Below are 18,012 nucleotides of genomic sequence, written 5' to 3'. Positions count from 1 at the left end.
TGTCCTTTATCCTGCCTGTCTGTCCTTCCACCTCTTTATCCCATACAGGCTGTACTTTTCCCTCCAGGTGAGGGGGGAGTTGGAGAGGGAAAGGTTGCTTCTGGCCTACCAGACCAACGAGGCCATTGTAGCCGGCCATTTTCCGGTCAACAAGGAACTGGCTCTGGAGATGGCTGCCCTGCTGGCACAGGTCTGCCCTGTTCATATATTCATTCCACGCACTCTCCTTAATCTTGCTGTCTGCTCCTTTGTAGCTGAGCAGGCGGATCATGACACTAAAATCTCCAGTGTTAGGGGTTTGATTTCTTTCTTTCTTTCTTTCTTTCTTTCTTTCTTTCTTTCTTTCTTTCTTTCTTTCTTTCTTTCTTTCTTTCTTTTTTTTGTTTTTTTGTTTTGTTTTTGATTTTCCTCTCTTTTTCTCCCCAGCTGTATACGACCAGGTGGCACGCTGGTTGCCTCACAGCAAGAAGGTCCTGGGTTCGAGCCCCGGGGTAGTCCAACCTTGGGGGTCGTCCCGGGTTGTCGTCTGTGTGGAGTTTGTATGTTCTCCCTGTATCTGTGTGGGTTTCCTCCAGGTGCTCCGGAGTCCAAAGACATGTAGGTCAGGTGAATCGGCCATACTAAATTGTCCCTAGGTGTGAATGTGTGTGTGTGTGTGTCTCGGCCCTGTGATAGACTGGCGGGCTGTCCAGGGTGTATCCCCGCCTGCCGCCCAATGACTGCTGGGATAGGCTCCAGCATCCCGTATAAGTGGCTTGGCTAATGGATGGATGTATGCGGCCAATTACCCCACTCTTCCGAGCTGTTCCGGTTGCTGCTCCACCCCCTCTGCCGATCCAGGGAGGGCTGCAGACTACCACATGCCTCCTCCGATACATGTGGCATCGCCAGCCGCTTCTTTTCACCTGACAGTGAGGAGTTTCGCCAGGGGGACATAGCGCGTGGGAGGCTCACGCTATTCCCTCCAGATCCCCCTCCCCCTTGAACATGCTCCCTGGCTGACCAGAGGAGGCGGTAGTGCAGCGACCAGGACACATACCAACATCCGGCTTCCCACCCGCAGACTTGGCCAATTGTGTCTTTAGGGATGCCCGACCAAGCTGGAGGTAACACGGGGATTCAAACCGGGATTCAAACCGGGATCCCCGTGTTGATAGGCAATGAAATGGACCGCTGCGCTACCCGGACGCCCAGGGGTTTGATTTCCACTGTGACCAACCATGCTACAATTGATTACATTCATGGGCTTACTATATAATAGTCTGAGTGAAAATGTCATAAAAGTGCCATATTACAACACTGCCATCCCTGGAACACACATCAGAGTCTCTGCATCAGAGGGAATCAGTACATGTCACTGATTTAATGTCGCTGCCAGTCATGCATCACTTATTTTGCATTGTTGATATTGTATAGCACTACAGCTGAAGGAAGCCTCTTTTGCAGATCAGACAAGAATGAGTGAGCTTTTATTTTATTTTTATTTTTTTTATATACCTGACAACTAAAGATGTCACACCCAAGACCCTCAGGATCGCTGTTTGACTACCTTGCAAGAATTCACTGTTTTGTCTCTGCATCCAGGTGGAGTTTGGGGATTTCGAACGTCCATTCTCCTCACCTGGGTCAGCTCAGACCAAGTCCAGCCAGACTCTGAAACAGGTTCTGGAAAGGTTTTACCCCAAACACTACCGTCGGAGCACGTCAGAGGACCAGTTCAGGTATGACACATGAGTTTTGTATGTTGAGCCAGTCCAAACAAATGTCCAGTTTTAGACTGATCTTCATGTCGCTTAGCACTATCATCATCTATAGGGGCCTATTTAAATGCTCCTTCCCATTTATGTGCAGCACTGTGTTAATGTTTTACAGTATGGCCTGATATATCACACAGGTTAAAGGTTTCCAAAGTTATTTCCTGCCCTTGTTCCCTCCTTATCGTCATACTTCTGCAGCAACGTGGTTTGGTTTCTGTGTCATTCAAAGCTATTCAGTTGTGGCAGATCTGTGAAGGGGGTGACGAAGGGATTACTGAAAAAAGAATCCCCGTCATAGATTGTCAGATTTCACCATATTTTATTTATTGTCAGGTTAGAGGAGGACATGTACAAACCCCAATTCCAATGAAGTTGAGACGTTGTGTAAAACGTAAATAAAAACAGAATACAATGATTTCCAAATCCTTTTCAACCTATATTCATTTGAATACACTACAAAGACAAGATATTTAATGTTTATTGTTTTTTTGCAAATATTCACTCATTTTGAATTTGATGCCTGCAACATGTTCCAAAAAACCTGGGACAGGGGCATGTTTACCACTGTGTTACATCACCTTTCCTTTTAACAACACTCAATAAGCGTTTGGGAACTGAGGACACTAATTGTTGAAGCTTTGTAGGTGGAATTATTTCTCATTCTTGCTTGATGTATGACTTCAGTTGCTCAACAGTCCGGGGTCTCCGCTGTTTTATTTTGCGCTTCATAATGCGCCACACATTTTCAGTGGGAGACAGGTCTGGACTGCAGGCAGGCCAGTCTAGTACCCGCACTCTTTTACTACGAAGCCACGCTGTTGTAACACGTGCAGAATGTGGCTTGGCATTGTCTTGCTGAAATAAGCAGGGACGTCCCTGAAAAAGACGTCGCTTGGATGGCAGCATATGTTGCTCCAAAACCTGTATGTACCTTCCAGCATTAATGGTGCCTTCACAGATGTGCAAGTTACCCATGATGCCATGGGCACTAACACACCCCCATACCATCACAGATGCTGGCTTTTGAACTTGCACTGATAACAATCTAGATGGTCCTTTTCCTCTTTAGCCCGGAGGAGACGACGTCCATGATTTCCAAAAACAATTTGAAATGTGGACTCGTCAGACCACAGCACACTTTTCCACTTTGTGTCAGTCCATCTCAGGTGAGCTCGGGCCCAGAGAAGCCGGTGGCGTTTCTGGGTTTTGTTGATATATGGCTTTCGCTTTGCATGGTAGAGTTTTAACTTGCCCTTGTAGATGTAGCGACGAACTGTGTTAACTGACAACGGTTTTCCAAAGTGTTCCTGAGCCCACGTGGTAAGATCCTTTACAGAATGATGTCGTTTTTTAATGCAGTGCCGCCTGAGGGATCGAAGGTCACGGGCAGACAATGTTGGTTTTCAGCCTTGCCGCTTACGTGCAGAGATTTCTTCGGATTCTCTGAATCTTTTGACGATATTATGGACTGGAGATGATGAAATCCCTAAATTCCTTGCAGTTGTACATTGAGAAACGTTGTTCTTAAACTGTTGGACGATTTGCTCACGCAGTTGTTCACAAAGTGGGTGACCTCGCCCCATCCTTGCTTGTGAACGACGGAGCCTTTCGGGGATGCTCCTTTTATACCCACGTTTTACACAACGTCCCAACTTCATTGGAATTGGGGTTTGTAGGTCAACAGAGGAACAGTCGAATAGGTGCAGCGCAACTTCATGAAAAGACAAACCTTAAAAAAAAAAAATCCATTGTGAGCTATGTAATTCTGATTAAACAACTTCAGCTTATGGATGTTTTGTTTGCTCACCACCGCCCCACTACTCACTTTCAGACAGGTGCTTCAGCGTCTTTCCACCCGTTGGGCCTCCCTCAGGGGTCGAAGTTCACCGGAGTGTGTCAGGATCTATTTGACCGTAGCCAGGAAGTGGCCTTTCTTCGGTGCCAAACTCTTTGAGGCAGAGGTGTGTGTGTCTGTGGTGTGTGTGTGTGTGTGTGTGTGTGTGTGTGTGTGTGTGTGTGTCTCTGTCTTTACCTTTTGTGTATGTATTTTGTGAATGTTTACACATTAGTTTGCGTGTCAGAGAGACACAGAGTATTTTGATAACTGATAGCCATGCTGTCTTGGCAGGCTCATAATAGAGACTACAGGCTGTAACATGTGCTAATATTTGCTCCTTCAAATAAACTAATTCAGTCCTCCGAAACAATTGAAGGTAAATATACAGGAAATAAACTTCTCTATTCTATTGTTATAATATTTTTATTTGAGGGCGTCCAGGTAGCGTGGTGGTCTATTCCATTGCCTGCCAATACGGGGATCGCCGGTTCGAATCCCCGTGTTGCCTCCGGCTTGGTCGGGCGTCCCTACAGACACAGTTGGCCGTGTCTGCGGGTGAGGAGCCGGATATGGTTGTGTGTCCTGGTCGCTGCACTAGCGCCTCCTCTGGTTGGTTGGGGCGCCTGTTCAGGGGGAGTGGGAGAACGGGGGGGAATAGCGTGACCCTCCCATGCACTACGCCCCCGGCGAAACTCCTCACTGTCAGGTGAAAAGAAGCGGCTGGCGACTCCACATGTATCGGAGGAGGCATGTGGTAGTCTGCAGCCCTCCCTGGATCGGCAGTGGGGGTGGAGCAGTGACCGGGACAGCTCGGAAGAGTGGGGTAATTGGCTGGATACAACTGGGGAGAAGAAGGGGGAAAATTTTCCAAAAAAAAAAGAAGTTTTTTTTTGTTAAATATGTAAAAGTTGCATGTGCACATTATAGTATATTAGATAATAATCTAATATTACTTAATTCATCTTCTACCTGTCTCTTCGTCTCCCTCTCTCTGTTCAGTCCATCACTTCCTCTCCAGAGCAGGGTGCACGTGTGTGGCTGGCAGTGTATGAGGACGGCATCAGTGTGCTGGAGCATAACTCTATCGTAAGCATCACCACCTCCGTTTCTACCATCCTCCCATTGACGCTTTGATTTATTGGCTTGGTTCCCAGTTTAAGTTCACCGTCCAGCTGGAGCACACTCTGCTTCGAGAAGTAAAACCTGTGCACCATTAAAGGGATCTAAGTGGAAACCCAGCTGGTAATGCAGTTTGGTTGAGGCCCTTGTTAATACTAAGCAACACACACATTACATTTTGATGGTGCTTACATACATGAAGATAAGAGAGTAATTCCTAATAAGTTTCACTAGATATTTTGGTCCAACGTCTTTACCTTTTATTCAGATTTTTCTTAAATGGATTCAGAAAAATAAAAATATAGTTAGTGTCATGGTCAACCATGTGTGATTACTACCTTAAAACACATTCTTCTCCTGGATCGCTTCCTTGCTGTGATGGAGAAGCTTGCGTGTACCAATGATCCCAAAAGCTATGCCGTCCAGAGCTTGGCTCCTGGTAAGGTCACCCAAGGCGGATAGGTCAGGGGCGACATTCCAGATGAAGCACGATCGAATAAAGACCTGACGGAACTGGTTGAAGATGGAAGATGTCTCCAAGTCACAATGACAGTGAAGGTGGTTGAAGGCTGCAACAGAGGGTGGTCCCCAATCGTCATGGTTCTCCATGCCATTGGACTCTGGCCACCCCTTGCCAAGGACCGTGTGGTGGCTGCAAGTACATCAGCCACTCCACATAAAAAGCTGTCACGCACAGGCGTCCTCCCATTATGTGGCTCCAGGATCAGCCTCTACACCCACCTGAAGACCCAGAGGGAACCAGAGAGAGGACAGTCATACTTGACCCTTAGTGACCGCCAATGATGATGATGAAAACAAATTCTTGTGTCTCTCCCCTAATCTGTCTCCCTTTTTATCTACCCACTGTCTAATCAAACTGACTCAAGTGTGTGGACTTGCCGCTGTCCTTTATGAATGCAAATGACAATAACTCTGTTTTCCGAGATTTGGGCATGTTCAAGGTTCAGCTTTTGCTACATCTGTTTGTCTTTGCATTCTGCATTCAGAAACTGCTGGTGTCTCATCCATACAAGAACCTGATGACATTCGGTGGCTGCAGACAGGATTTCATGCTGGTGGTGGGACAGAGCATTGGTACAAATGCCACGAAAGACAAACCCACAGAGAAGCATCTCTTTGCTATGTCAGCGTCCAAGGTTGGTGAGAAAACCCGACCCGGGTTAACTACTGGCTGAAAAATAACCTTTTTTTGTGGCTATTACTGCACCCTATGTGTCAAGATGGAATCAGAAAGGTTGTCAATCATGTTTGATGACTTACATGAGTATTGCTATATGATGGTAAACACTTAATAGGTAAAAAAGTGTGACTGACAGCTACTTTTCTTTCATACTTTCTTTCACTTACATGATGCCAGTGTATTGTCCTGTATTGCAAAGCTCATATATATTTTTGCCTCAACACACTACAACAAGAATGTGAGTATTGTTTGACTCAGGAGTGAAGAGGATATCTGTGTTGTTCGACAGATCAGAGAGATTACCCTCCTCATCTCCAGTTACATCAACAGCGCACATCAGCAGAAGGCCGCCGCCCACCACCTCTCTGCCCCCGCCCTAATGGTGGCTCAACCTGTCAATTTAAAGAGCAAAGAACTCAGGAGCAAATCACCGCCAGCGACAGGTAGACCCAGCAAGACACCTACTCTGCTGTGAACCCCCCACAGGAGCAGATAGACATACATCATTCAGGCCTACAGACTGAGGAAAGAAAGGCTCTGACTGCTCTTACTCAGTGGCCTTTTTTTTTTTGTTATTTGATTTTAAGAAATATAGCATTATTTTAAATTGAAGCTGTGGAAATATAATCTGTCACCCCTCGGAGAAAAAGGTGACCATTCGAAGCTCAGCGTCCATCTCCTCTCCAACGGAGATGATGGAGCCAGAACGTCTCTGTTGGCGTTGCTTCATAGTGTTTCGATGGCAACCACAAAGAACCGAGACTCTGCCTCAAAACAACCCGCAGACCTTTTGCAACTGTCCTGATGTATTTTCCTTTTATGTGTTGACCCCACAGAGAAATGTCAACACTATTTAACGGCGGACTGAGTTAGCTTTCTTAAACCTCCCATTAATCTGTGCTGTGTGACACTTTTTTCCTTTTGCAAAGATACCGCTTGAAGATTGTGAAGAATTTGTTAATTATTCTTTACTCTTTGTTTCCCTTTAGTCAGCAATAATGTTTCATGAAGTCACACATGACCTTACTGAAGGCAGAGTTCAGTACATGAACACATGGCCAGTACAGAAACAGTATATGAACGGTTGTCAGTGGGAAGACTGAGTGGGTAATGGAAGAGTTTTTTTTGGTCTTTTTTTTAAGGCATACATGCCATGGGAATTGATTTGGACTGCTTGTATTTGCGGTCGTCTAATGGATGTGAATGAAGGAGGGCTGCAGGCCAAGCGGGTCGTGTTGGGACGATAATGGATTATGCAATGAGCGCGGTGGCGTTTTGTGGCAAGTTGTTGCAGCCTATTTCCTCGTAGTTACTGAGTAGCCCAGACTGCAGTAAAACTTTAATCATCTACAAATACTCCTTGCTTTTCTGGTATGACAAAGGTTCATGTGTTACTTCACAGCGTCCTAGGAGGAGGCACAGCGGACATGGTAAATGAAACGGGAGATGGAGATTTGTCCTCCGCTGCAACACGGAATGCAATGCGGTGAATGTTGAAAGAGGATGTGCTCCGTTACCATCGGTTACATATAAATTATTTACCTATATTCTAAGGATCCTAAAACACCCCAACAAGGGCAAACAGACTTTTTCTTTGGACGTGCCACCTTCTTTGTTAGGTCCTTCAAGTGCTTTTAAAGTTGTGTTGCTTTTCCCTTTTAATATTTGTCCAAAACATGAATACAGCCTTTGTTTGAAGCATTAGCTGGTTTTGTGTGTTTTTGTATTGCACCAATTGTCTTTAATCATTTTGTATCAGTTTTAATGTTTGAATAAAGATGGATGTCGTAAAGGTAGCAACCTCCAACAAGCGTGATAATTCCTGCTGTCAGGAAGGAGAGGACGCTGCGGTGCGACAGCAGTCGGGTGTCCACATCCTCTATGACGTTAGACTTACCACAAGGAAACGCGGATGGCTTTCGCAAGCTGTCACACAGAAACCAAAACCTTCCTAAGAAAACTCGGTTACACAATAATTCCTTTGATTCGCTTTGTTGTCCCATGCAGCCGCTCCTGCAGTCTCTTCACTGGTGCCGGTGTGATCGATGCCCCCCCATACCTATAGTTAGTCCTGACAGGAACCGGTGCACCCACATTCAATGCGATGTGCTTTCCCAGAGGAACGGAATGAGAAGGGGAATACAGCTGGACGTGTCTGAACTAGTTGGCTGTTTTTAGCATGGTGATGCCATGCAGACATGTGTGGTAAGAGCCCAAGGGAGGGAAGAGCGAGAAAAACGGAATTTAAGAGAAATAACTTCTTCTTTTCGATTATATATGCTTTAGTCAAAACAGGAAGAGAAACAATGATATCTCTTTATTTTCGTATGTTGTAGGTGCAAGATGGGAGATGGAAGCAAAATGGATAAAAATGCAATTAAATCGTTTGTGGTTTAAGACCTCAGAAATGCATGCACACCTCGTTAACTATGAAATTATTGACGGATCATATTGGGAACCTTGTGAAATGAGATACAAGTTAGTTCTGCAGAGCCTGTGATGTAGAAACGGGTGCAATGCGATATGAAGCTTTGGGTCAGGTGTTATTGTGTTGGTCAACATCGCGACTCATCCTTCATTGATACAGAGCCATGCACTTTGTCTGATAGGTATGATACCCATGTGGACTGACTAGCCATCAGATCTTGGGGAATACAGAGGCGGTCTTCACAGGTTGTTGGGTTGTATTACAGTATTAGAAGCCAAACGGGTGACAGCTTTTAGGGAATGGATGGAAGACGTGACTAAAATGGCTTCTTATGAGTGTCTTTGCTACAAAGCTACTTAGCTACTGGGCGGCACAGTGGCCCAGTGGTTAGCGCTGTCGTCTCACAACAAGAAGGTCTTGGGTTCAAACCCCGGGGTTGTCCAACCTTGGGCGGGTCATCCCAGGTCGTCCTCTGTGTGGAGTTTTCGTGTTCTCCCCACGTCTGCAGTGGGTTTTCTCCGGGTGCTCTGGTTCCCCCCCACCATCAGAAAGAAACATGCATGTTAGGGTTAATACTCCTGTCTGTGCCCCTGAGCAAGGCAATGGGAAAAGAACTGGAGTTGGTCCCCGGGTGCAGCATGAAGGCGGCAGCCCACTGCTCCTAGTTACACAGATCATAGCTAGGATGGGTTAATTTGCAGTAAGTGAATTTCCCCAAGGGAATTAATAAAGGAAACTTAATTTAAAAACCCACTGACCAAGAGAGTCATTTTTTGAAGATCTGGGGGCCCCCCCCTTCAATAAATGGGATAGACCCAGCATGAATTGCTGGAGAGCTGCTCTGACCTCCCCCCCTTTTTCTCATGTCCCTTTCTTTATCACTTTACCAAGATATTCAAATGTTCATTAAATTTAATAAACATTACCAATGAGGCTTAATCACATAAAAAAATATAATCCATCAATCAGTGAGAATTAAAGAACCATCTGCATTGCTCCACATTGTTTTATGTTCATGCTTGTCCTAACACATCTTTTCACTGGGATTCTTGAAAATACAAACATACTTCATACTGGTGGAAACTGAGGTGCACAAACAGTACTGGTTAAGCGCTCCTGGAGGGCTACCTCCTAAACACCCCACAGTTAGACCGCATGGTAATTACCTGAACCGTATGAACATGCTGTCACAGGATACCACAAACATACCTTGCTCCATAGTTTCCAAGTGACGGGGAAGACTACAGCGCTGAAACAAAAGCTCGGACTCTTGGTCATCTCTCTATACTTCCCTTCTCGGTGGTAGAACCCCATTAGGTCCTCTCTGTTCACCGTCAGGTGCTGGGGCTAGGATGAATGTTTCGCTGCGAATACAGGTACCTACGCATTGGCAGTAATCCTCCGCGAGGCCTTGGGTTACCTCTGCACCCATGTCCTTGTATGGGTGTGTGCGCACGCAGAGAGGGAGCAAGCGATAAAAACTGGAAAGACTGGCTGAACATGATGCCGAGACAAGCTGCAACTAACCACCCACCCACCTCTGACAGTTGCGGCCATGGCATTTGTACATTGCAAGGGCAGATCAGTTATCCGCTATCACCAATACTTCAAAACGTGTTTTTGGTTCCCCCCCCCCCACTTCAGCTGATGCTTCCTCTTGTGTGACTCACATGTTCTCATGAGAATGACTCCCTCAACCTACATACGAGTTGCTAGCTGAATGTAAAGGTGGTGACTGAATATTAAGTGAATGTGACTCTAAAACTGATGAGATGCTATGAGCATGATCCAAGAATGGTTGTAAATTACCATTCATTTCCCACAGCGTGCCACAGATACTGGAACAGTGACGCATACACATGGGAAATGCTGCCACACCCATATACTAGCTCACCTGGGGACAAGTGACAGAAAACAGATCTGCTCAGGTAAACAAAGGGCCTGTTTTCCCATCTCTATGCTTTTGTGACTGGTGGGGGGGGGGGGGGCATGCTGACATTTGAAGCCCTGTACTGGAAATTAAGGAACAATATGGAGCTTGTAGATCTGCAGAGAGAGCGTACCTAGAGGGAATGATCTTTCCAGTGTAATTTTTGGACCAGGACTAGCTGTTGTGTTCACATACTCATTCTAACATGTTGTCTTTATAAAATATAAATGTCAAAAATAGGAGAGATAAAATTCCCTAGAGCAGGAATATACACTATGGAGGCTGTCTCTTCCCCGGGCCCTCGCACCATTTCCTCTGTAGTACTTTTCCATTATGCCAAGTTAGCCGCCTCCACTGCGCCTACTAGCTCCAAATACAATGAGTACACTTTTGGTGCAAAGCCAAAGCTCCTTTAAAAATCACTTTTATTACAAACAATGCAACACAACAAATTTTTAAGAAAACTGTACAATCTAGAACTCAAAGTTCTCCGTGTGGCATTTAACAATAAATGGATTACTTGTCATAAGCATTAAAAAATGCACAGCCGATGCGTCCAAAGACATGCAACGCGCAAACTTAAGAGTTTATAAATAAAATAATGCAGTATGGTAATGGTGCTACCGGAAAAAAAAAATTGGATCATTCCTTTACAAACTCAATTCATTAAAGTAGACATTAAAAAAGGCACCCTTCCATTACAAACAAGTTCCTACATAGAAGCTGTTGATTCCTGCGCTGAACTCCACTCGTGACATTTTACATGGCCTCCATCTCTCTGGGCTGAAACAGATAAATATGTCAATGAACAGCAACTAGAATCCATCAACACCAAACATTAGTCACCGTAACCAAAGCAATGCATACCCGTGTAAAACTCAAAAGGGTGCAATTAAACTCACCTCAGCCTTGGCATACTGCTGCTTCTCTCTCCTCTTGGCAAAGAACTATTAAGACACAATAAAGAGAGTATATTATTACCTTTCTCTTGACCAAACTCAAAGTTGATCAAAAATAACGATATAAAAACTTCCATGTTGAATTTGTGTCAAAGGAGCGGTCGGGGACAATGTTAGTGGAGGGAGTCCACTCACCACAACCAGCAGGCCAGCAACCACGGCCAGAACCACCACCACAATGACTGCAATGATGCCCCCTGTCAGTCTCTTCATGGTGAAAGTGGGGGCTTCCTCGTCCACGTAGTATATCAGAATATTCTCCATCTCCAGATTCTGGCCATCCACACTGGGCGTGAACTTGGCCTGGTCCTTGAACAGGGGCAGCACCTTCACCTAAAAAGGGTCAAAAACGAGTGAGCACGTTCATATCTGGAAAAGATTTCAGCGATTAGGGGCCACCGCTGCAGCAGCATGTTAAAAGGGCCCCAAAACCTGCCCATTCAAGTGGCTTCATTTCGGGTTAGCTTGGAATTGTCACTTTTATGGAATACATGGCCAAACCTTGAAAGAAAAAAAAATTGACTCCAACACTGGTATTTTTCTCCAAAATTGTTTTGAAACGGCACCGTGGCCAAATGTTCAGGTTCTCTCATGACAAACGTACGTCTTTCTCCATATAGTAGGCCATGCGGGTCAAGTCACTCTTTCGGTTTCCTCTTTCCTTCTTCACATCCACAACAATCAGGTTGTTATCAGGGTCATACTGAAAGATGACAAGACATGTTAGTTGTCTCACAAAGGAAGTGGCATCTTCTACACTGGCATGTGCATATAAAGGCGAACCTCTTTGGCACTTTAAAACACATTTAAGGTGTGCCATCTCAAAAACTAGAAAATTACAAATTGACATTAGTTCCACCATCACCAAATTCAAATCTGTCAAACACAACGGAACCAGTCTTACCTGGACGTCTGTTACAAGGTCCTTGTTGAAGTTGTCATAACGTTTGTAGATGGCATCCTGCATGGCCCTGTGTCAAAAATCAACAACTCATTGATTGCCTTACCTTTAAGTGGTAGTGTCTTGATGCATGGTCAATAACCCAGGTAAGAAAAGGAGGTTGAATCCGTTCATCTGGTACAACGTTTATTGACAGATGTGTTTCACATCTGCCAATAAACGTATCCAGATGAACCGATTCAACCTTCTTTGACATCAATGGTAGTAAAACCGACTGCTAAAATGAATAGCAGAGAGAAGAAGAAGAAGAAGAAAAAAAGGTACTTACACCTTCAGCTTTTTCTCATCCACCGAGTTTGTCAATTTTTTGTGTTTCAGCTCTATGCGCACCCAGCTAGGATAAAAAGAGAACCTTTATTTCAGGAGGAGGATTTTGCAAAAAAAAAAAAATGTTTTGGGGCGCTCAACCACATCCAGCTGCATCCCACGTATGGGTGGGGAAGGAGAGCAGGACTTACTAGGTCTCCACCAGCTTCTCACACTTGAGGTTCTTGTCGCCCTTGTCAGTTCGCCTGACCCCGGCGCTGTTAACACACCAACACTCCTCGGTGTTGTTACACTGCTTGGCCTTGAACGTGCCGTCGTTCTCACAGTCCGGGTCATAAATGCCGTCGTTGTCCACGAACGCCGTCTCCACGGGCTTCCCTCCTATCGTGCGCGTGTCCTGGCCTTTCTTGGCTCTGTACATCTCGGCCTTCATTAGGAAGCACTTGGGGACCACTTGGAGAGATTGGTGCGGGGGGGGGGGGTACCATTAAATTACCGAATTTCAAGATTGAAGGCTCCAAATGTCATTTGACAGTAAACAGAAACACTAATAAACGGTTATGATTAAAAAAAATAGACTCACTTTTGCTGCAGTCCAGCTTTTGTTTCACACCCGCATCCAACAGGATCGTGCACACGCATGGGTTCCCATCGCAGGTGGCCCATTTCATGGAACCGCATGGGTCACCTGAAAGTGAAAAGAGGGTGGGGGTGGGGGGTGGGTGGGGTATAAAATATTGCCCGTGTCAATTCGTGGCAGTTTGCCGAGTGTGTAGCTTTGCCCAAGCTATTAGACGATATTTTCGCGTCGGCAGCGTGTGTAAACGAGATGGGAGGAGGAATACAAGGGCCAAGGCGGCCGGTAGAGGTAGAACTGGGCGTTGGTTTGACAAAACAAGACCCGCGGAATCCCATCCCCCCCCTCCACCCCTTGCACCCGGCACCGAAACTGTGTTCAAATATCCAAAAAATATATATATATATAAAAAAAAGGTATTCACTTTCTACCACCACCTGAACTCGACATCTCAAAAAAGCAGGAATAATTTCTGAGAATCTTTATTTTATTTTTTGCAAACTCAAAAACTGATTTTGTGCCATTAGGGCAATAAAACTTACAACCCCCCCCCTCCCCGGTTCATTTTCCCAACCAGGCCACCTGTGCATTGTTTCACTCGGTTTACGCCGCTTTCGCGACGATCCGGTGGTGGTGGTGGTGGGGGGTCATTTTCACAGCCTTTCTGCCCCCGTGGTTGAAACGGGAAGTAGGCCGGCGGCTTAACGCAACGCATTTACTCACAGTTCTGTGCCGAGGCTCCCGCGGCGGCGGCGGCGGCGAGGACGAGGGCGATCCACAGCTTCATGACTCCCAACGGCCAAGAGGAAAAAACCTGAGCAGGTGATGAAGAATTGGGGGGGTTGGTGGGTGGGTTGGGTTGGGGGAATTCCAGTCGACTTTGTGTCCGTACCTCCCAACGGTCTGGAAGAGAGTAAACACCCAAAGGCACCCGGGCGTCCTTTTACTTCCTCTCGGGGTAAATTCTCGTCAAACCTGTTCGGAAATTCACCTGTGGGCGCGAGCAGAGGAGCGACGATCCAAACCAGCAAACGGAGTTCGATCCCCTTCACGTGTGACACGGACGCCTCCGATTCTCTCGATCCAGGTCCGAGCCGAGTTGTTTCTGCTCACGCTGATAGTGAAATAGAGACGAACTAAATGTATAGAAGAAAAAAAAAAACCCGGTATCATGACGTCATTCTAATTACAATAGTAGAGGGTCGGGTTAGCCCGACACCTGTTTCTTCCGCCGTGACCATATTTGGTCTGACCGGAGACTCACCTGCGTGTTGAGGAAGGCTTTTAGTTGCTTTGCAGTTCTTTACTTCTTTATTTTTCTTCCGCCCCCCCTTTTTTTGACACTTTGTAGCTCCTTCATACTTTTAGCTACTGAAGCCATTCAACTATCAAAATGTTCAACTCATTGAGGACATTATTGACCCCCTTTCAGATTTTGCATACCTTTTGAATGTTTTGAAATATTCAACTTTTTTCAGCCATTTTTTGAATGGGAGTCAATGGGGGACTTTTGCAACCTTTCCACCTCTTTTGCTCCTTCATACTTTTAGCCACTGAAACCATTCAGGTATCAAAATGTTCATCTCTTTAAGCCCATTAAGGCTCACATTTCGTTTTTTTAATCTTTTATACTTTTATACATATTAAGCTTTTTCTACTTTTTCAAAACAATGCAAGTCTATGGGGAAAAGTTGAAACCCTCATCACGTTTGAATTGTATCTCCTCCTTCATTTTTTGAGCTAGAAACCCCATTTGAAGCTTAAACAGTTCAGGACATTCAGCTCTTTCGGAATCCTATTCGGATTTTAAAAATATTTTATAGTTTTTGAACAATTCAGCTCTAAAGTTTAGCAATTCTGCCATATACTTTGCCTGTTAAAATGTTCAGTCCTATTGTGACGTCACATATCGATTTGAAACTCAACTGCCAGCCTAATTAGTGTGAATGCTGGGCATTCACACTATTGCTTTGCAGTTCTTTATTAGTGGCACCACTTCCACTTTTTCATACTTTAAACTACAGAAACCATTCAACAATCAAACTATTTATGTATTTAGCACATTATGGCATATTTTTCAGTTTTTTATACCTTTAAAACTTTTGAAATATTCAGCCATTTCACATTTCAGTTTCCAGGTATTTCAGGTAGGCTAGTGACTTTCTGACTTTCCCTATTTATCCATTTTCAGCAATGCTTTCGCGATCTCTTTCAGCAGCTCAGCATTCACACGCTTTTTCTGTGGAAAAGCATGTTTCTAGTTCGTGTTGTTCTCTACATAGTCTACATTTCCCTTTGAATATTACGCACTCTAATGATACGTGTAGGATGAGAATCCATCCATCCATCCATACATACATGATCCAAGCCGCTTATCCCGATAGGGGTCGCGGGATGCTGGAGCCTATCCCGGCAATCACTGGGCGGCCTGTCCAGGGAGACTCCCTGGACAGGCCGCCAGTCCATCACAGTATGACAGCTGATGATTGCTTATGGCCTGAAACAGACTTGTACTGTCTCGTAAAGAATTTACTTGACTCACTGGATTATATATTATTATATTACTGGATTATATATATATATAGCGTTTTCCCCCAGGAAACTGTCAATGGTGTTGTTATAAGTGCTCAACTAATGAGGAGCGGAATATCAATACAGATGCAGGAATAAAAGGTTTAACGTGTTAAAACTTTTTCCTGCATCTGTGTGTGTGTGTGTGTGTGTGTGTGTGTGTGTGTGTGTGTATGTATATAAAACTGTAAAACTGTGTTAAAAGAAACATCAAACGATAGGAAAAGTGCTCAACAAATGGGTAAAATAGCAAAATAATCCTGTGATTCAAGTAAATTCTTTATGAGACTGTACAAGCCTGTTTCATGCCATAAGCAATCATCAGCATGATTTGACACACACACACACACACACACACACACGTATATATATATATATATATATATATATATATAAAGAATTTATTTGACTCACTGGATTATTTTGCTCCTTATTTGTTGAGCACTTTCCCTACCATTGAGTGTTTCTTTTAACAAAGTTGTGTGTGTGTGTGGGTCTGTGAAATTTGTGTTCCGGGTAATGCCTTCAAAAAGGCTAAAATGGAGAAAAATATAGCATGGTGTAAAGCCTCATGGAGGTACGCCATTGCCATTTGATAGACATTCATTGTGAACATTCCCTACAGTGAACGATTTGTGGGGACCTAAGATTTAAAACCCCACCTCACGTCAGTCAGACGCTCGTGTAGTGGCGAGCTGAGCGAGCGTCCTCGTTCCGACGTCACAACAGTTCACCTATGGAGCTAAACGTGTCAACACGACGCGGGGCAAGCGATATTCTCTTTACTGTAAACGACGAGCAAGGTGACGTCACGAGGGCAGACGCTCCGCGGACTGAAACCAGTGACGGGGCAGGTCTTCGCGTTCTGCTGATGTCACGTGCCGAGCGCTGCTGAGTGGCATGGCTGAGTCACAGTTTCGGGATTGGCAGGGATTACCTGGCTGATATGCATTCTCACTGTCCTCTCGGCAGAGTATTGTGGAAAACATTCCCACCACACTTCAGCAGTTCGTCACCAAAAGGGCTGCTAATACAGAGCGGAAAGATCCATGGCAATATACCTGAGCACATATCCAGTGTCGTTTTTCTCACTGCAGAGAGGTGCTGGAAAAAAACACTTCAATATGAACTGGAAATGACAATGGGTCACTAAGCCTATCACAGCGCCCTTCCCCTATACACCACTAGTGCGTAGAGACAGCAACTATACTTAGCACAAAAAGTCATGAAATGTGTGTTTGTTAGATTATTTCTTTGTTGTAACGATGCTTCTTGGCAATAAATCTTGTACCGTTGGAAAGCCTGTTTATGTCCCTTTTAAATGGCGCCACATTTGTAAGGAACATGCATTTGTGGGATGAGCAGCAGAGCTGAGTATGTGGGTTGCGCCCATGAGAAATTTGCCAAATCTTCTCTGCCAATGCCAAACAGCTTATTTTGCTGCTGCTATTGACTCTTGTTTTGAGCTTCTGGTACCCCAGGTGCTGACAATCAGCTGCCTGATATAAGATTTATTGCCAAGAAGCACTGTTACAACAAAGAAATAATCTACCAAACACAAATTTCCTTATTTTATGTGCTAAATTTAGATTAGTTTTTACAGTGTAATCCCCAGATCTCATATTATAACTTTTATGGTGCATCCCAGCCCAGTATGTACTTTAGAAATGTTCAGGAGATGGACCTCTCTTATCACGTAACATTTAGACTTGATGGTTTCAAAGCTAAATCTGTCTCGATTGGTTCAGTCACTAGTCGGTCAGTCTCCATCAGTATACACGAAACCCGGACTTCCCAGATGACTGGCTGCAGGTTAAGCTTTAACTTGTTTACCTTTTCATAATTGGCTTCCATTGCACAAACCACAGAGAGCCTGAGTTATCCCTTCATACCCCTCCCTACTTTTCAGACCTATCGCTTCAAGTGCATTAGAGTTCAGTGGTCCAACGGGGGGATGGACTATTATCTTTATGACATGCCGTTAGCATTCAATGCATGATGTATTCCTCCACCTTCCTCAACCTGTGGCTGGAGCTCATAAACCATCTTGCTTATCAGTCAGTGTCTATGGCATGCCTCATTGACCCAGTAGCTATGTCTGCTATGGCAGATCTAGTTTGTGCCATTAGGAGCAATAGCTACCTAGGTTGTTATCCCAGTCAACATACACCATCTGATTTCCCTTATTGCCCACCCACCCTGCTTTGGTCCAGGAAACTAATCACTAATCAGTGAAATGAGCCAAGTTGCAGGGAAATGAATTCAGTCGATTCAAGTTGGTTTATGTCAGTGACGTCTCACCTGATACTTACTACAAGGTTGTGATGTTGGAAGACTCTTGTTTTTCCCCACATGCATGATTCATAAAATGCTTGGACTTATTTACGAACACCGTTTAATGTAGG

General features: G+C 44.8%; 2 protein-coding genes across 2 annotated transcripts in view; one reads left to right on the top strand and one right to left on the bottom strand.

Moving 5' to 3' along the window:
* plekhh2 (pleckstrin homology domain containing, family H (with MyTH4 domain) member 2) overlaps positions 1-6,389 on the top strand; it is a 53,281-nt gene extending 46,892 nt beyond the window's left edge. Inside the window, 6 exon segments of the mRNA XM_056291749.1 lie at positions 49-190; positions 1,585-1,721; positions 3,589-3,718; positions 4,594-4,680; positions 5,721-5,870; positions 6,204-6,389. Coding sequence (XP_056147724.1) covers positions 49-190; positions 1,585-1,721; positions 3,589-3,718; positions 4,594-4,680; positions 5,721-5,870; positions 6,204-6,389 — 832 coding nt within the window.
* A 4,290-nt stretch (positions 6,390-10,679) lies between these two features.
* On the bottom strand, positions 10,680-14,171 carry epcam (epithelial cell adhesion molecule). Its single transcript, XM_056292074.1, has 9 exons — positions 13,760-14,171; positions 13,043-13,147; positions 12,651-12,912; positions 12,461-12,526; positions 12,136-12,202; positions 11,836-11,934; positions 11,367-11,564; positions 11,175-11,219; positions 10,680-11,055 (listed from the first exon to the last, which is right to left on the bottom strand). Exons 1-9 carry the CDS (start codon positions 13,821-13,823, stop codon positions 11,032-11,034), a joined length of 930 nt encoding a protein of 309 aa, XP_056148049.1. The 5' UTR covers positions 13,824-14,171; the 3' UTR covers positions 10,680-11,031.
* Positions 14,172-18,012: the final 3,841 nt, after the last annotated feature.

The sequence above is a fragment of the Lampris incognitus genome, chromosome 13 (assembly GCF_029633865.1).
Source record: "Lampris incognitus isolate fLamInc1 chromosome 13, fLamInc1.hap2, whole genome shotgun sequence".
Taxonomy (NCBI): domain Eukaryota; kingdom Metazoa; phylum Chordata; class Actinopteri; order Lampriformes; family Lampridae; genus Lampris; species Lampris incognitus.
This window is presented reverse-complemented; position numbering and strand designations above follow the sequence as displayed.

Bases quoted from the DNA above. Each gene is read 5' to 3' on its own strand.
- epcam (XM_056292074.1), bottom strand. From the start codon at position 13,823: ATGAAGCTGTGGATCGCCCTCGTCCTCGCCGCCGCCGCCGCCGCGGGA. The intron at 12,527-12,650 runs GTAAGTCCTGCT...TTTTTATCCTAG, and splicing joins GAGAAGCTGGTGGAGACCTA to CTGGGTGCGCATAGAGCTGA. The intron at 11,565-11,835 runs GTACGTTTGTCA...GACCCTTTTTAG, and splicing joins CCTACTATATGGAGAAAGAC to GTGAAGGTGCTGCCCCTGTT.